General features: G+C 37.2%; 1 protein-coding gene and 1 non-coding gene across 3 annotated transcripts; one reads left to right on the top strand and one right to left on the bottom strand.

Annotated features, from left to right (window-relative positions):
• The first annotated feature begins 4,716 nt into the window (after positions 1 to 4,716).
• On the top strand, positions 4,717 to 4,789 carry TRNAK-UUU (transfer RNA lysine (anticodon UUU)). Its single transcript has one exon. It is a non-coding gene; the product is annotated as a tRNA-Lys (tRNA).
• A 361-nt stretch (positions 4,790 to 5,150) lies between these two features.
• Positions 5,151 to 8,851, bottom strand: LOC141698469 (pentatricopeptide repeat-containing protein At3g23020). 2 transcript variants are annotated; one of them, XM_074503170.1, is made up of 3 exons: positions 6,095 to 8,851; positions 5,690 to 5,756; positions 5,151 to 5,465 (listed from the first exon to the last, which is right to left on the bottom strand). In XM_074503170.1, exon 1 carries the CDS (start codon positions 8,734 to 8,736, stop codon positions 6,169 to 6,171), a length of 2,568 nt encoding a protein of 855 aa, XP_074359271.1. In that variant the 5' UTR covers positions 8,737 to 8,851; the 3' UTR covers positions 5,151 to 5,465; positions 5,690 to 5,756; positions 6,095 to 6,168. The 2 variants fall into 2 exon arrangements, with proteins under 2 accessions (XP_074359271.1, XP_074359270.1); XM_074503169.1 differs by lacking the exon at positions 5,151 to 5,465 and having other exon boundaries at positions 5,548 to 5,756.
• Between the last annotated feature and the right edge of the window lie 14,457 nt (positions 8,852 to 23,308).

Genomic DNA, 23,308 nt, shown 5'->3' with positions numbered 1-23,308 from the left:
ACTGCTACAAGAGCATGGAGATATGTTCTAGTTGAATGACTTATTGCAAGGGAGGAAAGAAGAGCAAAGAGTAAAGCTGAATATGAGGAGAAAAAAAGGAAGTATGATGAGGAGATTTAAATATATATTAAAATGTCAGAAGAACTCAAAGCAAAAGGGATGCACAGAATCTCCAAAGATGGAAGAATTTTAAACATAAAAGCTGACTCATTTTCAAAATTTAGGATTGAGATGTTAGATGGTTATCAAAAGCAAGACAAACTCAAACTTGTGGAAGCTTTAACAGGGACTCCAATCATAGAGAAACTTGAAATTCTTGTATATCTAAAGGACCTCATTAGAGAAGAATCAAAAGTTTCAGTCTTTGTCTAATGCTTGTAATTATTCAAACTTAAGAAATCATATAATGTATAAATATTGTTATTGTGTCAATTTTTATATTAGTCTTATTTTTCATTGAAGTTTGGGGTTAGTCTTGTTAACAGGCATGAATTTGTGATAAACAATCTTCTCACAAATTAGGGGAGATTGTTGTGGAAGACATGCATGTACAATAACAAGACTAAGTCAAATTGACAACCCTAAGTAAGTTGTATTGTAATCTATGTTTGCATTATGTATTGTAATACTTAATTCTGTAAAAATGTTCAAGAGCAGACTGAAGTCTTTTTCTGTAAACAGTATCAAGCCTAAGAATTCTATCTATAAGAAGATCAAGAAGATCATCCCTCAGAAAAATTATGAAGAAGCTTGGAGTTGAATAAATCTGTTTTGGGAAAAATATTTCAAGTCAAGATCTCTACAAGTCACATATTAAATGTTATAGAGAAGTCATTCGAGAACTCCAGAATGACTTATCGAGAAGTCAGGAAAGCTACTAGAGAACTCAGAGATATCGACAAACCAAATTGAAGACATGAAAAATGGAGATATCGACAAGTCATTTCTTCACTAGAGAACTCTGAGATATCGAAAAGTCAAAATATCTCTAGAGAACTCTGAGATACCGACAAGTCATAATATCACTAGAGAATTCAGAGTTATCGATAAATCAAAGTGAAGACATGAAGTGGTGAGATCTCGACAAGCCAAATTCTCTTATAGAGAACACAGAGACTTCGATAAGTCAAATCAACTGTAGAATGATTAGAGATCTCGATAAGCCAATATGATTATCGAGATGTCAAGTTCTCTACATGCTAAACTGGAGATCTCGAGGTAAAATTCAAAGTACAAAATGCAGACCAGTTCAATATCCAAGATTATCAATCAACAAACAATCTAATCAAGTTGGATTGACAAGTCTACAAAAGCAGATTGAAGAGTACAAGATCAAAGGTCAATATTAACTGGAAGAGTAAAGTCACAAGCGTGCAAAATTAGTAAGATACATTAAGCCAAAAATAGAAAGATTTGATTATCTAAAAATAGGGTTTAGTACATGTTGTTGCATACTGTATAATAACCAGTGTTTACTGTTTTATAAAGTAAACACTGGATGCTTTGTAAGCTGTAACAAATCAAGATCAGAAAAATCTTGTATTCTCTCAAGGAAGAAGTTAAGCTCTTTATCAACAAAGAGCCTAGAAATTTTGTAGCAAAACATTCTTAATTTTAATATAAAATTAAGTGAGTTTTGAAAGATCTGTGTTCCTTACTGTTACATGCTTAATTTCAGTTTTAACACATTTCACTACAAGGTTTAATTTACTTTGTTCACCACCATAAATAAATTGAGAAAAGCAGAAAAACACTAAAACACATTCACCCCCCCTGTGTGTTATTCATTACCTAACATTATTTACTTGCCTTTTTAATTTACCTAACTTGTTAGTTAAGTAAATTTAAACTACGTAAGTTGTTAGTCAAGACTTTTCGTTTAGGAAAATATTATGGAATATGATAATATATTCCTTTTACTTTACCTAATTTGTTAGTCAAGATTTTCATCAGTTAAATTTAAACTACCTAACTTGTTAGTTAAGACTATTTTAGGAAGATATAACAAAAGATGATAATATATTCCTTTTTTTACTTTTCCTAACTTATTAGTCAAGACTTTACTCAATTAAATTTTAAATTACCTAGCTTGTTTGTCAAGACTTTCATAAATTATTTATCTTAAAAATTAAAAAAATCTTAAAGGAAGAAATCTTATAAATTTTAGGAGAATATTACGAATGATGATACTATATTTAGGAGAATATAAGGTAATCGTAGTTTTTGATATTTATAAATTCAAAAAATTAAGAAAATTGGAAAAATAGAATGAGACGATCTAAGAGACGCCGCATAAACGCCTTCGTCTTCTCATTTATATAAGTATATTGATTTTATATATAAGGTAAAAGAGATCCTAAATGTCATAATAAAAAAATTCTATTAGTGAACCTTACATCACAATATTTAAATACTAAATTAAAAATTTAGTCGTACGGATGTAAAATATCATGTAAAAATGAGTATGCAAATTTTCAAATGATTTGTTATTCGGATCGGTCATTTTGTAGCAAAAAATAATCGTTCAATCTCTACCGTTAACATTATATAAGAAAAATAGAATCAATATTATACCACTTGCATTTGCATTAAACCTTTTTTACAATTATATTTTGACTTAATCTTCATCTTTGTGCAGTTGAATCGTGTAAAAATCTTCAATAAATGTGATTTTAGCATGCACTAATATAAAAGTTTTTAGTTGTGTGTGGCCTTCAGAAACTCTAATCTCTTTATGTATTTATTGTTATACCCGTAAATTGATATGGGCTCTAAACAGACCCACTGTGAGAATTGATAATATTATTGGGTTGAAATAATTAGGTTCAAAAAATATAATCAGGCTCTTGTACCGGTATATTGACCAAAGATCATGTAGCGTTATATTGACCAAGACCTCACTGGCTGACATGTAGGGATATATCAAGGAGATGAGTCATATCCTTATATTACCGGGTGTTGTGGCCTGCCCTATATCAAGTCTTGCCCCCAAATCAACGGGAGAGAGTCCTTACCTCATATTTTAAAGAGACTTGAAGAGACAAGTGGGACACAATGCTCACATATCAGCTGCATGGGAGATATAATTATTGACGGGGGAATTTGGTAGTAACAAAATTCGAGGTTCGTAGCCGAAAACAAGATCTATGATGGTGGTTCTTCGTCAGAAAACGTGAACAGTGTTTGGTGGTTGTGACTAATGGTGGCTGAGATTGCTTAGGGTTAGTGGTGGCTCCTTTGCGCTCTAAACTTCTGACCTTTTACAATTTGCCTACGTATCCCTATTTATAGGGAACCAAGTCAACGTAGTTCTTGGGGAATAAGAAACCTAATAGACTTAGATTTCTCATCCCGAGGCCCGGTAGGAAACCTACTGGAAATCGTCTTCTACTAGCTTTAGAAATGTATACCGACGAGGCCCAACCACAAAGGCCCAAGGCTCGTCCGTGGCTTTAAGACTTCACGTTTAAGACATCTCCCCGGCCGAGGATAACCCCCCGTTACAAGCTATTTCTCTAGTCCGTGGACGTAGGTATAGCCAGGGTTCACCCCAAATGTTGGACGCATCCTTATTCCCGAATAAGGAGACCCTACCAGATTACAGGACAAGTGATCCCAAACTTTTGGGTTCAAAGTGCTGGATACTCCGAAGTCTCCCAACGAGGACACCTGTTGACTACAGAGACATAGCTCCCAAAGCACACACCAGCGTTCACTCCAATGAAGACACTCATTGACTACAGGATGAGGCCTTTTGTCCAGACATACCCTTGGAGGTCTCTGACCACTGACACCCCCTTCAAAGGTATATGCTATTATCGTATCCTCTAATTCAAGATTCCAAAGATGATGGTTGATCCTCCATCATCTCTTTAGAGCGTTTAATGTCACGGTATTCTTTGTTTAAAAAAGGTATATGTCACGGTATTCTTTATTTCTCATTCAATCTCATTCTTTATATTGCTTTAAAATCACCTCTTTCATATTATCAGTTTCTCTCTCTTCATTAATTCTCTTTCATCCCACATTTTTCACTCATTAATCTCCATTAATTCTCTATACTCCCCACTTTTCATTTTCTCTAATCCTAATTACTTACTCATTTTTTTATTTTTTTTACCGATTAACAATATTATAAAATTTTAAGATTATTTTTATATAACATACATAAGATTATTTTTACCATGTTATATAAATATATAATTTTTAAAAAATATATACTTAAAACAAATTTTTGCTAAACTAACATATTCATTTCAAATAATCTAGTCTGTTAAATAAACGGGTTAGCACGTGAGGTCGAGCAACCGGTACTTTAAGCGGGTCGGGCAAGTATAAAGATTTTGTGGATATTTTATGAGATTAAGTTAATATCGGACTTCAAATCTTCCCTTAATAGACACGAAACGACCCCCGGGTTAACAGGTGAGGTCGAGTAACCAGTATAGTAAACGGATCAAGTAAGTATTGAAATTTTATGAATATTTTATTAGATCAAGTTAATATGGGATTTCAAATTTCTACTTACTAGACATGAAAACAACCCACAGCCTAGTTGGAATGCCGAGTATATATTAGGCAACGTTGCTAGAGAGAACCTCGTAAAAAAAACGTTGCTCGAGAGTTAATCAAGTATGCCAACTCGGATGCTAAGTTAACAAGTGTTTGAACAGTGGAAATGTTTATGTTATAATAATTCACATTATAAAACAATTGGCCGTCTTAGCTCAGCTGGTAGAGCGCGTGACTTTTAATCCCGTGGTCGTGGGTTCGATTCCCACAGACGGCGTTGATGGAAATTTTTGTTTCATTTCTTATTATGTTCATTACTGCATTTCCGCATCTGTTTTTACCGTTGGAAGAGAACGAACATTTACCAACAACAGTTTTGTTACTGTCTTTTTAAAAATGAAAAATAAAACATTTCCGATACTATTTTTATTTTTACTTCCTTTTAACCTACTATATATCTTTTAAAAGAAAAACTTCATTTTCCGGTTTAAACAAGATTATTTTAATAATCAAAACATAAACTAACACGTATATAATCTTAAAATACCGGTAAATATAGAAGATCTCTGCTTTATGTACAATCGCTCTTGTACTTTCAGTAGTTAGTCCTGAGTCATGATATTGTTCGGAAAAGAACATTTACATTAACTTGCCTAAACATATAAAAAGAAATATAGAAGCAAGAAACTTTTTGATTATATAATTGTAATAGAATCCTAAAGAAACAAGTGAACTTGCTCAGGATTACCTGTCATGGCCAATGAGCATATACCTTTTTGAAACAAAGAATACCGTGACATTAAACGCTCTAAAGAGATGATGGGGGATCAACCATCATCTCTGGAATCTTGAATTGGAGGATACGATAATAGCTTCGATGGCTTGTAGCACCTGATCTTGATTTATAAAGCTCAGAGAAGTCAGCCTAGTGAATAGCCAACTAGGTTTCATCCCTGCGGTCATCACTACTCAAGTCATTTTTGATATTTTAATCCCCCCATATTTACTAGCAAAGTGCCAAGTTGTCAAGTGAAATAGTGTGAAATATGTAGAGAAGAGTATTCCATGCATCCTTGATAATATTCTCTAATATACAACTAAAATTTTAACTCACTCTTATTACAACTGCAACCAGTGTTCCATAAAACTAGTGACAATTGGAAATGTTCAAACTTACAAAGTCCCTAATCCACGATTTGTTTTTAATACAGCAAGCGTCAAACGAGTGAGGGTATATTTAGCACCTGCATATATGATCCCATAAGTTATAACTTGCATAAAAAAATTAATAAAACGATAAAGGATATAAAACGAGACCAATAACAGAGGCACAAACTATCCACGACCTGGAAATATATTGATAATAAAAAAACTAAATGTATAATTCATGGACAATTCCAATATCACTAGAATGATCTATCTCCAGCAGACCAAGTTTTATATATTCTACATACTTTAACCACTCAAACATATTAAACGTGGCGTCAAGTTTTATCAACAACCATATACTATACAAGAATGAACGCAATTGGCATCCTTTGAGATTGTAATCAAGCATACAACCAGGCATTTGACAACTTACCTCTACGGCTCTACCGCTACAAACTAAATGTATATCATCATTCTGAGCTCTGAAAAATCCTCTAAACATGTGGCTTATACATCATCAGCAATTATTATTTCATCGTCATTATCAGCTTTTACATCCATTGAATACAGTGTAACCGTCCATTGCTTCAAACCATTCTGATGATCCTTTTTCCACATCACTTCTAGATTGTTAATAGTTTGCTTGGGAACTCCGCGTTTCACAAGAACAACTCCAATTGATCTTAATGTAGAATCATCAGGTTGAACACCAGATTTCAACATTTCCCTAAAAGTTTTTATTGCTTCCTTGAATCTCCCATCTGATGCATACAACCCAAGAACGTGATTATAACTCAACAAATCAGTCAAAAGCCCTAATTCTTTCATCTTCTCTGCTACCTGAATAGCATCCTCAATCCTTTCTAGTTTTTTGTACATACACAACATCATAGCATATGAAAACTCATTTGCTTTCCCCTTCACCCGTAGGTTTTCAAAAATTTCTTCTGCTTGTACAACCATATTTCGTTCGCTGTATAGATCGATCATACAGTTTGACGAATAAACATCAGCACCCATTTCTGATGACAGAAGCATATGGTATGCTTCTTCTGCCTCTTTAAGGCAGCCAACTTTTGTATAAAGTTTTATTAGGGAATTATAGATAACACCATTCATGGGCAAGCCCATTTCTCTCATTGCTTCTACAAAACCTAAAGCTTCTTTGACATTTCCAACATCAGCAAAAGCATTTATCAATACACCATAAACAATAACATCAGGATGGACGTTCGAATCAATCATCTCTCTGAATACACCCACGGCCTCTTCAAGTTGATTTAATCTGATATAGCTCGAAATAACTGCACAATAAGGGATGCAATCATTGACCACTATAGCCTCCTGCATCTTTCGCAAATAGGATCTTGCTATGTGTGGTAGTTCTGCATTAGCTAACATCTGAATGAGTGAATTATAGCTAATCTTATCTGGAGCTATACCATGTTGTCCCTCAATATTATCAATTAACTGGCATGCTTGAGTATATCTCTTGTTGAGACCATATGCCTTGATCATCACGTTGAACTCGAGTACTGTAGGATTATTCTTCTCTTGACAACACCTGAAAACTTTCTCAGCTTCCAGAATATGACCCCGCTCCCCAAAAGCATCAATATTCGCCGAGTAGCACTCAGATGTCATATTCCCCTCCACATGAAACCTGCTGAACCAAACCCATGACTTGTCAAGCATATTAGCTTCTATGTACATTCTGGTTAGTGCAGACTGGGTAAACTCATCAATTTCGAAACCCTTGTTGTCCATCTCGGACACTAGTTCTTCTGCTTCACCAACCATATGCCTTATCGAGAATGCATACAAGAGAGTGCGGTAACTTACAAGGTCTGGCTCTAGGGAAGCCTCCTTCATTTTTCTGAAGTAGTCGGCTGCTAATTCAATATTATCATGCCTGGTATGGAGTGATATAAGAATATTATAAGTTCTGGTATCAGGTAAGCACCCAAGCTGATCCATTGTCTGCATTAAAGAAGTCACTTCGCCTAATTTGCCATGGTTGCCAAAAATGTGAATCATTGTATTGAAAGTTACTGTGGTTGGGGCAATACCTTCTCGAAGCATCCATGCAAAAGTCTCGGATGCTTCTTTAAGTTGGCCAGACTTCCCATAGGTATCTATTAGTGTGTTATACGTATAAGAGCTTAGACAAATATGAACTTGAGATTCACCATCAACAGCACCATTTGTTGCCACACTAGTTCCTCTGCTCTCTTCACAATATTTATCTGCCGACCATTTCTTGAAGAAATGTTCAGCTTTTCTAAACTCCCCGGCCTTCTTATACATTTGAACCACAACTCCCATAGTCACCTCATCCGGTTCCATTCCTTGTTTTTGCATTAAAACAAACCAATTTAGTGCCTTCTCCCTATGTCCACCTTTAGAATAAACATCAATCAAGGTCCCATACGTAGAATTTATCGGTGTAATACCTCTCCTCCCCATCTCATCCCACAACCTCTCAACCTCATTCCAAATCCCTGCTTTCCCAAGACTCCTGAGCATTATATTATAATGAATTACATTCACCTCATAACAACCCCTCATCTTAAACCACTCGAAAATCTCCAAAGATCGTTTCCAATACGTCTGCTCCTTCAAAATTATAGTCCTCTCCTTTTTACTCAAAGTCTCTCTCCACGGCCTCAACGCCTCATGCACGTCCTCTATTCTTTCCAAAGCCCCCAACATAGCAGCAATGCAACCTCCATACCGTGCCCATTTGGAGGGCACTCTCTCCCTGTCCCTAAATTCACCACTATACTCCTTTATATTAAACATTCCGCCATTGCCTTCTTTATTTCTGTCAGACTTTTTCACAAGCACATGGCGGGCATTGCTTGCAAAATCACTTTGGATGAAGTTTCCATTGGTTCTGCTACTTGTTTTAGCAACCCCATCTGAATTTTCAAAAATCAGGTGTTTCTTGATGGGTTGGTGCTCAGATATGTTAATTTGGGGAGAAACAGAAATGGGAACACTGGGAATTGGAGTTTGTATGGGACACAGTTTGTGGAAAGAACTTGTATCTATGTTCTGAAGCTTCACAAACATTTTCTTCTCTACTCAACTGAGTAGATTATACTCATAAGCCGGGGATTCTCAGATTATTAATGGAGGAAATGATGTTGTCCGAATAGTTTGCTTGGCACCTGAAAATTCTTTTGAATTAGAAGTTTGCAACTCAAAATAACCTTATCACAAATTATTTATTTAAAATTTAAACTTTGATATACACAAATAGTTTTTAAGATTTAATTTGTTAATCTTCTTTTTAAATAAGTTGGTGATAAATAAGTAGTACTTTCAATTTACTTTTTGAGTTCGAGAAATGTTTTTGGGTGAAAAATATGTCAAATTTGTATTTATCATCATTTGTTTAAGATGTTAATTTTAGTACTAAACACAATAATAAATTATTTTTTTAATGGGACGTTTATGAGATTTTAATTTTATACCCATTTACGTGTTTAAATTCAATCAAATTTTAATACTACAACCATTTTCGATCATGTTAATGTTAGAACATTAATTATTAGAGAAATTGTTAAATATACCGATATTTTAACTTTTATTCTCAAAAACTACATTCTTTTTGTTTTCTTATCTCGATTTTCATTCTTTTCTATATTTATTTGCACAATTATCATGTCGTATATCTTTTTGATGTATTTTATAATAACATTGGATGAAACGAATGACGATTTTAATATTAATTCTCTTAGTAAAAACTAAGAAATCAAACACCCTTTACATAGTTATCATCGTCAATCTCTTGTGAAAGATTATTTTTAGGAATAGAAGACCATAAATCATAACAACGTGTTTGCAGTGTTACGGAAATCGGCGATTTCGCTGATAAATCGACCGATAAATTGCTGTAAGGAAATCAAGCGATATTATAGAATCAAATCGGAGAAGAAGACGTTTTTTGAGATATAAGGTCAAATCGACGATTTTGCATTCAAAATATGCTACTTTCTCGTAAAAAATCGCCGAATGAAATACATGATTCGAGACCTGTATTGACGAAATCGACCCAAAGAAGAAGAAGAAAGAAACTCCAGTTTATGTTAACTAAGACCGACGTCGTGTTAATCAAGACCGGGGAATGAGAAGGAAGAATCCGGCTGATGGAAAAGAAGAGAGAAGTCAACAGAGGGGAAAATGAAGAGAGAGATGGAAAAGTTGAAAATTTATTATTTTTAATAAATAAGGCACGTAAAACCATAATATCACATAGCAAATATGTGGCTAGAAATGGCAACACTCCGTATCCAAGCCAATTTACATGTACAAGTATTTATTTAACATATATATTTTTAAAAATAATTTTAAAATATGTCCGATTTTATTCCGATTTAATATTTTGATAAATCCCCGATTTCCGATAAAACGTAAATCGCTAGCAAAACCGATTTAGTATGATTTCCGATTTCTACAAACATGTGTGTTTGTAGTCATAATTATGAGAACATGGTCTCCACTATCCATATTAAATTAATCGACATTTTTACCATCATAAGTTTCAAAGTTGTCAGAATAAAAATTACTGTTAGAGACTTTAATTGTAAAGTAAATGGATCCAAACAAATAACATTGACCAACAACATACAATATTTGAGAAATTTAAAAACACAAATAAAGTCAAGAACATAAGGACCACAACAGTTTCAAATTCATTATATAAAAAAGAACCTCTTAAAATTGACATGCAGGCAAAACAACTACAACATATTGCTTAACTTCAATTCTGCGATGATCGATGCACAAATTACCCCAATAGTTCAGTATTTCTGACCTATTTGGCAGAGATAGTTCACGAATGATCGGAATTTCAACTCCTTCTTCAAGCACATGTTTCCAATATTCTTCGGGAATATCGGCCCAACTGGGTTTACCACTGGTGGCCACCCCTGGACGAGTGGTCTTGGTCGAGGGGCTCCCCCGGAGGCCACTCGGCCAGGGGTGGAAATGTTGTGGAATAATAACTAGGGTTGTGATTATAATTTATATTAGGGTTGTTCAGTTTTGAATTTTAATGGTTGTTCTCGCGGTGGGGATTAGCAGTCCTCGCAAGATGCCTACGTATCTCTGTCTTGTAGAGAATCAAGATAAAAACATAGTTATAGGTTGAGGGGTAGAGCCCTTTATACATATGTTGAGCCCAGGGTTAAACTAGGGTAGGGAGACTTGATGGACAAGTCTTCTACTTAGATGGTAAGTAGGACTCTTTAGATGGTGGATTCTGGATCCTTCATAAGAGGAGTCTATTTCAATGTTGGATACGACGTTGGTGTCCTATTGGATTTCATTCTCAGGCCTGCTCGGTGGGCTTATCACGTTGCTAATTTTGGGCCGTGGGCTACACGACCCACTTTGGGTCGTGGCCATCACCGTCTGCCCGGATTATAAAAACTCATATTGGGTCGTGATCGTGACGACCTAGTTTGGGTCGTGGCGTCACGAATTTGACCAGTCAATTTTAGGACACAATTAATTCAACATTTATTGTGTCTTTACGGATTACTTTTCATCCATATCATTTTTTCCCCAACTTCTGGGAAAACTTCTCAAAATTTCGTGGAAGTTATAATGGTCTATTCGTGACTTGGAGGTAGTTTCGTCCATTCTTGGGTCCGGTCATATTATGAAGTATGGAGAGACCTACATATTCACGGTGACTTATTTATTCTTAAGTGATATTTCACTTTTTAGGCCTTTGCGAGGCTAATTGAATAGTGTTTAATGCTAAATCGCCCTAATCGGGGCTACATGTCGGGCGTTGATCACCTCTTAACCTTGATCATGGTTAATTATAAGGTCACTTCTAATCGGGGCTACCTGGTCTTAAACACGGGTAATCGTCCCTAATCGGGGCTAATTTCATGCTAACAACCGCTAACCAGGCTTAACATAGCCTAATTTTGAGCTAAAGTACGCTAATTGGCCTTAATTGTGGCTAACTGGCCCTAATCATGACTAATTATCGAGTATAAGTTGCTAATTATCCTTTATATAGGCTAATTATAAGTTATGTTATGCTAATTGGCCTTAATCGCGTCTAATTTGCCATAATCGGGGCTAATTTTCATCTAATTTTTACTAATCGGGACTAAATAGAGCCAATTAGTAAATCTGAAAATTTTAATTTTTTGGCAAAGATTTTTTTTCCTTGTCGCGTTTAGGCGATGGTGGCCGAGGGGCTTCTGTGACGGCCTCAACCCAGGGGCCATGGGCTAACGTCACCAAAATATAACAAATTACGATTATAATTTACTAAATAAACTTTATTATATAAACACGACCCCAAACCAGGAGTCGATGCAGGTTCAAGTATTATTTAGGTTACAACACAACAACTAACTTATTCCATAATCCGACACCCTAACTTATTACAGCAACTCATCAGACCTCAGGGTCTGATACAAACTACCTTAGAGGAACCGGGACCAGAGGGGGCTGATACTCTATTCTGCCCTGGTCTTCTAGACATCTGTAATAAATAGATACAAGACAAGCTGCAAGGGTGAGCAATCAATTTCTCAACAGTACAACTATATGAATAACAAGTAAAACAGTGTATATAAAACAATATATGAACAGTTATCAGAACTAGTTTACGAAAATAGGTAAAACAGATATAAACTAGATATCAAACTAGCATGCTCTAAAAAACAATATCATATGTAATGTGCTGTGTAAAAATACCAGAGTCCAATTTTAGCATGCCATTTCCTTTTCAAAACCACTGTCCCATTACTGGGACCATAAATCATCTGTCCCGTTACGGGGACCACAAACTATTTGTTCTTTTACGGTAACCATTAAACAAAAAATCAGATATATAACTTGACGAATCCTAGGGATAGCTGATCAGTCTATCCCGCCACAATTTGTTTCGGAACTCAAAGACTAGCTAGGTCTCTGTCATGCTGGACTAAGCGGTCTAAATAGGGCGCGCAACCGACTTAGCCTCTTACGCAACCATGCTGGGCCGTTACGGGCCTCTTACGCAGCCATCCGCCATCTGATTTATTTTTATCCAGTTTTCAAAATCAATTACACCTATCTCTTTTTAAATAATTATCTCACAACACACATTCTAAAATCTTTTCAATTTAATCACAATCTAGATATATGTATTTTCAGAAGTTACTTTTTCCCCAAAACATCTGTTAGTAAAACATATTTAAATACGGGGAATACGTAACTTAAAACATTCTGTTCCAGCACGTAATTTAAATCAACAATTATTCATATATACTGAACTTTAAAAGATTTTTCAGGGGTACTTGCCTTGCGAAGCTTTACACTAACATTGGCTTGACTCTAACCGACTTCAATTACTGGGTCCTTCGACTCAAACCTACAGAATCGAAACAACCTAGGTTAAACGACCGGTCATGCTTGACTTATCCTCACTAAACACATTACCCAACAATACGATTCCCGACTCGCACATATATGCATAAAAATAATATACACGTAGTAGTGCACGTAATAATATACGTAACAATTAGGGTTCGATTAGTATCGGTTCGTATTTAAAAATAATTTTTAGAAAAAAATTTGACAGCGACTCCTCTATTTATAGACCTACCCATTGAAACATCAATCGACATCGATTCCCAACAAATCCAATACGAATCATCACGAAAATATTTATTTACTACCGAAAATAATTTACATAAATCATTTTATTTATTTAAAAATATTTAATATCATGAATTTTACTCAAATAATTCCTGCAATAAAAGGAATTAAATCAGAATTTTGTAACATTCAATCCAACTGCACCAAAAAAAAGCCCAACATTGCCAGGCCCAAAGTAATAGGCCCAAAATACAGCCCAACAAATAATAGGAGAAGACAGAAGCAAAAACACGGCGCCACACGGCCACACGCGGCCACCGCCGCCGCACACACATAAGACACACTAACACACACACACCACACACACACGTACACATATATACACATAACCGTATATATACATACAGGTATGCATGCTTATAATCTGAAAATGGGGAGAAATTGAAGGAATCGCCGAAAAAATCCAACCGGAACTCACCGAAAAACCAGAAACCGGGGGAAGCAAATCGGGAAATAGGGAGAAGAGAAAGAGGAAGAGGAAAGAGGAGGAACAAAGAGAAGAGATGGAGAGATTTCGAGAGTATAGACGAGAGAGAGAGATGAGGTAACCGAGAGATGAGACCAGGAGAAAGAAAAAGAAATTGATGTGTTAACTCTCCAAAATTCTACTGCTATGCCACATTTCTATAATTCCTGACACGTGTTAGACAAATAACACGTACCTTTGGGACAATTACAAAGGTTCTTGAACCCGAAACTTAAAATTAACGAACCAAGGGGCACGAAAAATAATTCCAGAAAATTACGAAATTAGTCTTATAATGTCACAAATATCCCGGAGTTATAAAAATATAGATTTTAAAATTTTAAAAACACTTTTCAAAACGCGATTTATACCCGCCTTTAACTAATAAACGAAACAAAGCGCAGGTGAAATTAATCCCGAAAATTACCAAAATAATTTTAAAATTCTCAGAATATTATGAACTTAATAAAATATGAGTTTCATGATTTTTGAAGAATCCTGGAATTATATATGGATTTTACAAATAAACACAATCAGAAAATCATAAAAAGATAAATAATTAACAAAATATTGATTTGTAAATTTCATAAAATCCTAAAAATAATTACTGAAATTATAAAATCATAAAACAATTTTAAAGACAATCCTTTTTCTCCCGTCAACCCATCCAATCCTTTGTTCATAACTTCCTCTTGACACTTCTTTATTCTTTCCATTAGTTCTGGCTGAAAAGTGATTTCATATAAACGCTCTTTATTATGGCACTAGAACTTCAATTTCCAGCTTTTCCAATTCCCTTGCGAGTTCTTCAGAAACCTTGATCTCATTTAATCTTTCCTTCCTGCTTAAGGCATCTACTACCACGTTAGCTTTGCCCGGATGATAGTTGATAGAACAATCATAATCCTTGACTAGCTCTAACCATCTTCGCTGTCTCATGTTCAAATCCTTCTGGGTGAATATATACTTTAAGCTTTTATGATCCGTATAGATGTCGCATTTTTCTCCATATAAATATGCATCCATAGCTTCAACGCGAATACTATCGCCGCCAACTCCAAGTCATGCACCAGATACTTCTGGTCATGGGGTTTTAACTGTCTGAACGCATACGCAATAACCTTATCATGTTGCATTAACACACAGCCTAATCCCTTCAGAGAGGCGTCACTGTAGATCACAAAATTCCCTGTCTCATCTGGTAATGCTAACACTGGTGCTGTCACTAATCTCTTTTTCAGCTCTTGGAAACTTTCCTCACATTTCTCAGTCCAAACAAATCTTTCATTTTTCCTGGTCAGCTTAGTCAATGGGGTTGTAGTCTTGGCAAAGTCCTTCACAAATCTTCGGTAATAACCTGCTAGTCCGAGAAAACTTCTAACCTCCGTCGGAGTCTTCGACTGTTCCCATCTGGATACAGCTTCAACCTTCACATGATCCACCTTAATACCATCCTTACCCACTATATGACCCAAAAACTGAACTTCCTCTAACCAAAATTCACATTTCGAAAACTTAGCGTATAACCGTTTTTCCCTCAGCCTTTGCAGAGCAATCCGTAGGTGTTCTGCGTGGTCGTCCTTGGTCTTTGAATAGATGAGGATGTCATCAATAAATATAATAACAAATTTATCCAGATACTCCTTATATACCCGATTCATTAAATCCATAAAAGTTGTTGGTGCATTAGTTAATCCAAATGACATCACTAAAAACTCGTAATGGCCATACCTGGTTCGAAATGCAGTTTTCGGTATATCCTCAGGCTTGATCTTCAACTGGTGATAGCCCGATCTTAAATCAATCTTCGAAAAACAACATGCTCCTTTAAGCTGATCAAACAAGTCATCAATCCTGGGTAGGGGTACTTATTCTTGATGGTTAGCTTGTTCAGTTCTCGATAATCAATACACACTCTCATGCTTCCATCCTTTTATTTACACATAACACTGGTGCGCCCCAGGGAGATACACTTGGTCTAATTACCCCTTTATCCAAAAGTTCCTGAAGTTGTTTAGCTAGTTCTCTCATTTCCACTGGGGCCATACGATAGGGAGCCTTTGAAACTAGTTCTGCTCCTGGAATCAGGTCGATAGAAAACTCAATCTCACGATCAGGTGGTAATCTTGGTAACTCGTCTGGAAAAACATCTGGAAATTCGTTAACTACTGGGATCTCATCCAAATTGGGTGCCTTCTTTTCGGTGTCCATGACATGGGCTAAGTACGCTTCACATCCTTGTCTCAACAGCTTCTTTCCTTTTACTACCGAAAGAAATTTCTTTTCATGCTTTTGTCCTTGGTATGTTATCCTTACATTATCTTCTGTATAAAACAAAACTTTCTTTTTCTTACAATCAATATTTGCCTTATGCCGGGACAACCAATCCAATTTTAGAATCACATCAAATTCTCCAAGCTTAAAAGGTATTAGGTCCACTGAAAAGAAACGCTCACAGATTTCTAATTGACACCTAGGGCAAAAATTGGCTCGCTGGAATTTTATCTTGGTTGGCCACTTCTATAGTCAAGGGCTCAGCTAAATCTTCCAACATCAAATCCATATTACTTACATATTCTTTAGATATAAAAGACTTAGACGCTCCCGAGTCAAACAAAACTTTAACAGACACGAAATTTAGAGAAAGTGTACCTGCAACTACATCTGAATCCTGAGCCTTAGATCTCTTGGTCATCTTGAAGGTTCTAGCTCTTGCTGTGATGGTTGCCGGTCCTTGAGATTCACTACCTCCTACGCCGCCCTGAGTAGCCATCTTGCAGTTTCTGGAAATGTGCCCAACCTTACCACACTTAAAGCAGGTGACTTCTAGGTTCCCTGAGTTACATTATGACGCATAATGACCCTTTTATCGCATTTAAAACACTGAACATCCTTCCTGCATTGACCACTATGCTTTCTACCACATGACTTACATTCCACAATTGGCCTGGTTGACTGAACTGGGGCAGAGGCAACTGAGGTGACACCGGAACTTGTCCGAGTAAAGCCTTTCCTCCTAAATCTCTTGTTCCTATTCCGGCCAAACTTTCTTGGGAACTTTTGACTGGACTCTTCTCTATCCGCCTTATCAGCACCACTATCAAACTATCTCTTTTTATCACTCCTCTCCTTGGAGGCCAACTTCTGATCACTTTCAATCACTAGGGCGGCTTGAACTACAGAGGTATACGTCTTAAGCTGCAGGGCCACCACCCTACTACGAACTTCAAGCTTCAGTCCTTGTTGAAACCTTCTAGCTTTCTGAATCTTGGTATTCACATATCCAGGGGCTAGTCGGGCAAATTCCATAAACTTGGCCTCATACTCAGCCACACTTTTCTTTCCTTAATTCAGTTCCAAAAACTCTACTTCCAATTGACTCTGCAAACAATCTGGAAAATACTTTCCTAGGAACAACTCAGTGAATTTGGCCCAAGAGACAGGTCCTTCTCCTTCTAGTGCACGCGTAGATTCCCACAAAAAACTTGCTTCGCCCTTGAGGAAATAACTGGCATAATCCGACTTAGAATCATCGCTGACCCGAATGAGGGTGAAGGCTTTTTCCATTTCCTTAAGCCGAACTCTAGCGGCAATCGGATCTACCTCTCCCTTAAATTCTGGGGGTTTGACTGACTGAAAAGACTTGAAACTAACAGTTTGGTTTGGCTCTCTAGGTTGGGGTTGCTGTTGAAGCTGTAATTGTTGTTGGATTTGTTGGTGCTGTTGTTGTATGAATTGCTGTTGTTGTTGCTGCTGTTGCAGAAATTGTTGTTGCTGCTGCTGCTGCTGCTGCTGGAATTGTTCTTGCTGCTGAGCCATCTGATTAGACTATTGGCGCAACAAATCTAGTAATCCATCCATGGCTGGGCCCCCATCAGAGTTCCTGACGGAGGAATTGGACGGGATATTCTTCTTGGGAGGCATTCTCCTGAAACACAACAAAAAGGTTTTATATGAAAACTATGCCCCCGGGTAGCAACATTTTTATGCATCAGGAGAATGCTGTCACAATTAAATATTCCCTTCCTTGTTTATTTGGGGTCCATCCATGATGTATAACTAAATTTAACAAAACCAGCAACAAATACAACAATAACAGTAATAGTAATAACAACAGTGCAACGAAAATAAAACCAACAACAACAGTATAATGGAAAGAACGATAATACAATAACAGTATAAATCCATCCAATAACTACAATACAACACTCGAAATAAACGGAATACACAACAAAATTGGCTGTCATTGCAGCCTCCGTCTAGTACAAGCTACATCAACATAATAAATATACATAAGTAAAACACCTACAAAACTCCTACAACCAACTCTGAGATCTGTATCCCACTGAAACAACTCTGACCTAGCCACTGCCACTACCACCGATGGATCCTAACTCAAATACCAACCAGTTCACGAGATCCTGATACTGAACAGCTCTAAACTCGGAGCTAATGAAATGGTCAATGGTCCGGGCTCTCTCTACAGCAGCCTGAGTCAAGGATCACACTCTCTCCTACATATCCGGTGAAAGGGTAGGGATGCCCTGAAAAGGCCCAACCTGTATCTGGTCAAGCTGTGCCGCTAACCCCGGGCTCTGCTCTCTGATCAAAGACCGGTTCACCGCTCAGTGAACATGGTAGGGGATCGGGGAGGATGCACCTGAAAGAACGGATGGAGGAACAGGTGGTCTCGAGGTGGAAGAACTGGGACCACACCCTGGAGGGAAATCCCTAACAACTGACACTGACCTTCTTACCCAACGAGGACGGGCACCAGGTCCTGACACACCTCCTGATATAATAGAAGGAACGGGTGGGGGAGGCATGAGAGTCTCCTCAGCTATGACATCCAAAGTCCTCTCAGAGTCTGAATCATCTGAATCTGACTGGTTCCCCCGAGATGGAGAACTAGAAATCACTATGGGCCACCGTCAATAATATAAATATACAGGGAAGATACAACAAGGTTAAGGAAAGTCTATTAAAATATTAATAGATGTCAGGGTAACACCGTCGGAACCCTCGACTGACTCTTAGGGATGCTCCTCTAAATTAGTTGCTGACTCACACATTAGGACACACTTCCGACACCTTTTTGACACAATCCTTAACCTAAATCAGGGACTTGAACCTGTAGCTTTGATACCAACTGTGACGGCCTCAACCTAGGGGCAGGGGCTGACGTCACCAAAATATAACAAATTACGATTATAATTTACTAAATAAACTTTATTATATAAACACGACCCCAAATCAGGAGCCGATGCAGGTTCAAGTATTATTTAGGTTACAACACAACAACTAACTTATTCCATGATCCGACACCCTAACTTATTACAACAACTCAACAGACCTTAGGGTCTGATACAAACTACCTCAGAGGAGCCAGGACCGGAGGGGGCTGATACTCTATTCTGCCCTGGTCTTCTAGATATCTGCAATAAATAGATACAAGACAAGCTGCAAGGTGAGCAATCAATTGCTCAACAGTACCACTATATGAATAACAAGTAAGTATAGGAACAACTATCATAACTAGTTTACGAAAACAAGTAAAACATATATAAACTGGATTTTAAACTAGCATGCTCTGAAAAACAATATCATCTGTAGTGTGCTGTGCAAAAATACCAGAGTCCAATTTTAGCATGCCATTTCCTTTCCAAAACCACTGTCCCATTACTGGGACCATAAATCATCTGTCCCGTTACGGGGACCATAAATTATTTGTTCTGTTACGGTAACCATTAAACAAAAAATCAGATATATAACTGGACGAATCCTAGGGACAGCTGATCAGTCTATCCCACCACAATTTGTTCCGGAACTCAGAGACTAGCTAGGTCTCTGTCATGCTTGATTAAGTGGTCTAAATAGGGCGCGCAACCGACTTAGTCTCTTACGCAACCATGCTGGGCCGTTACGGGCCTCTGACGTAGCCATCCACCATCTGATTTATTTTTATCCATTTTTCAAAATCAATTACACCTATCTCTTTTTAAACAATTATCTCACAGCACACATTCTAAAATCTTTTCAATTTAATCACAATCTAGAGATAGGTATTTTCAGAAGTTACTTTTTCCCCAAAACATCAGTTAGTAAAACATATTTAAATACGGGAAATACGTAACTTAAAATATTTTGTTCCAGCACGTAATTTAAATCAACAATTATTCATATATACTGAACTGTAAAAGATTTGTTCAGGGGTACTTGCCTTGTGAAGCTTTACACTAACACTGGCTTGACTCTAACCGACTTCAACTACTGGGTCCTTCGACTCGAACCTTCAGAATCGAAATAACCTAGTTTAAACGACCGGTCATGCTTGACTTATCCTCACTAAACACATTACCCAACAATACGATTCTCGACTCGCACATATATGCATAAAAATAATATACACGTAGTAATGCACGTAATAATACACGTAACAATTAGGGTTCAATTAGTATCGGTTCATATTTAAAAATCATTTTTAGAAAATTTTTGACAAGGACTCCTCTATTTATAGACCTACCCGTCGAAACATCAATCGAAGTCGATTCCCAACAAATCCAATACGAATCATCACGCAAATATTTATTTACTACCGAAAATATTTTACATAAATCATTTTATTTATTTAAAAATATTTAATATCACGAATTTTACTCAAATAATTCCTGCAATAAAAGGAATTAAATCAGAATTTTGTAACATTCAATCCAACTGCACCAAAAAAAAGCCCAACACTGACAGACCCAAAGTAACAGGCCCAAAATGCAGCCCAACAAACAACAGGAGAAGACAGAAGCAAAAAAACGGTGCCACACGGCCACACACGGCCACCACCACTGCACACACAAATAACACACACTAATACACACACCACGCATACACACGTACACATACATATACTTAACCGTATATATACATACATGTATGCATGCTTGTAATCTGAAAACAGGGAGAAATTGAAGGAATCACCGGAAAAATCCAACCGGAACTCACCAGAAAACCAGAAACCGGGGGAAGCAAATCAGGAAATAAAGAGAAGAGAAAGAGGAAGAGGAAAGAGGAGGAACAAAGAGAAGAGATGGAGACATTTCGAGAGTATAGACGAGAGAGAGAGAGAGAGAGAGAGAGAGAGAGAGAGAGAGAGAGAGAGAGAGAGAGAGAGATGAGGTAACCGAGAGATGAGACCAGGAGAAAGAAAAAGAAATTTATGTGTTAACTCTCCAAAATTCTACTGCTATGCCACGTTTCTATAATTCCTGACACGTGTTAGACAAATAACACGTACCTTTGGGACAATTACAAAGGTTCTGGAACCCGAAACTTAAAATTAACGAGCCAAGGGGCATGCAAAAGAATTCCAGAAAATTACGAAATTAGTCTTATAATGTCACAAATATCCCGGAGTTATAAAAACATAGATTTTAAAATTTTAAAAACACTTTTCAAAATGCAATTTATACCCGCCTTTAACCAATTAACGAAACAAAACGCAGGTGAAATTAATCCCGAAAATTACCAAAATAATTCTAAAATTCTCAGAATATTATAAACTTAATAAAATATAAGTTTCATGATTTTTGATGAATCCTTGAATTAAATATGGATTTTATAAATAAACACAATCAGAAAATCATAAAAAGATAAATAATTAATAAAATATTGATTTGTAAATTTCATAAAATCCTAAAAATAATTACTAAAATTATAAAATCATAAAACAATTTTAAAGAAAATCCAAATATTTTTGAAAATAAGTTTGTCATAAAATCACTTCCAAAAGCGAAACAAAATGATATGGTGCAACAAATAATCATTCAAACAATCCATGCAACCCAACAATCACATATAAATAATAATAAGTAAAACACAGAGACCAAAACCAATATAAAATTCTTTATTTAATTAATTATGCAATAATTACACATTTAAATATTACAAAAATATACGAGTCGTTATAGCTCCCCTGGAGGCCACTCGGCCAAGGGTGGCCACCATGCCCTCCTTAGCTGAAAATTTTCACCCTTTTTTCCGACGGTGTCAAGGCGACAGTGGCCAAGGGGCTCCCCTGGAGGCCACTCGGCCAGAGCTACTTGGCCAGGGATGGCCACCATGGCCCCCTTGGCTGGAATTTTTCACCCCCCTTTTTTGTCACCTTCTAAGCGACGGTGGCCGAGGGGCTCCCTTGGAGGCCACTCAGCCAGGCCACTCGGTCTAGAGGGTGTTTCATGCCCCCTTGACTGAAAATTTTCACCCTTTTTTTGTCGCCGTCTAGGGGACGGTGGCCGAGGGGCTCCCTTGGAGGCCACTCGGCCTAGGTGGTGTTTCATGCCCCTCATCTCGGCTGGGGCTTGTGATCGTGACCTCATTGAATGTTTTTCAACAAAATCCTTATCCTTTTTGTTGGATGGTCATCTCCTACTCGGTGGGGGTTCCTCTAGAGCCTCCCTGACCAACGATACCCGTCCTCAAAACTCTGGCTTGGTTGTGATGCTCTTACATGGCTGAAAAGCCTTTAAGTGTAATCTTACCCTTCCAAGTCCATTATTCTAAGAGTGTTCGGGGGTGACTACCACGGCTGAAAAGCCTTCAAATGTAATCTTACTCTTACGAGTCAACTCTTCCAAGAGTGTTCGGGGTGACTACCACGGTTGAAAAGCCTTCAAATGTAATCCTACTCTTCCAGTTTCACTTTTCTAAGAGTGTTCGAATTGACTACCACGGTTGAAAAGCCTTCAAATGTACTCATACTCTTTCGAGTCCATTCTTCCAAGAGTGTTCAGGGTGACTACCACAACTGAAAAGCCTTCAAATGTAATCTTACTCTTTCGAGTCCACTCTTTCAAGAGTGTTCGGGGTGACTACCATGACTGAAAAGCCTTCAAATATAATCTTACTCTTCTGAGTCCACTCTTCCAAGAATATTCAGGGTGACTACCATGGCTGAAAAGCCTTCACATGTAATCTTACTCTTCCGAGTCCACTCTTCCAAGAGTGGTCGCAGTGACTACCATGACTGAAAAGCCTTCAAATGTAATCTTACTCTTTCGAGTACACTCTTCCAGGAGTGGTCATGGTGTCTATCACGGCTGAAAAACCTTCAAATATAATGTTACTGTGCCGAGTCCACTCTTCCAAGAGTGGTTGCGGTGTCTACCTCGACTTTCAAGGGGGCGCTTAGCTAGGGACATCTTGAAGAACTCGTCTTTAATTCCTTACTGCAGTGCTATCGTAGCTACCTTATCATCAAGTTCCGGGACCTTCAAGGCTTCCTTTGTGAAACGATTCAGGAATTCACTTAAGGACTCCTTTGGTCCTTGCACAATACCCATGAGAGAGGCTGAACTTTTCTCATGCACTCTGCCACTAATGAATTGCTTGATAAAGGCTTGACTTAGTTCTATAAAAGACCCAATTGAGTTAGGGGTTAGACGACTATACCACCTTTGAGCCATACCAGATAGAGTATGGGGAAAGGCCCGACACTTGATAGTATCGTTTACG

This window comes from Apium graveolens, chromosome 11 (genome assembly GCF_009905375.1).
Source record: "Apium graveolens cultivar Ventura chromosome 11, ASM990537v1, whole genome shotgun sequence".
Lineage (NCBI taxonomy): Eukaryota > Viridiplantae > Streptophyta > Magnoliopsida > Apiales > Apiaceae > Apium > Apium graveolens.
The sequence above is the reverse complement of the archived record's forward strand: the minus strand, read 5'-3'. Positions and strand labels throughout refer to the sequence as shown.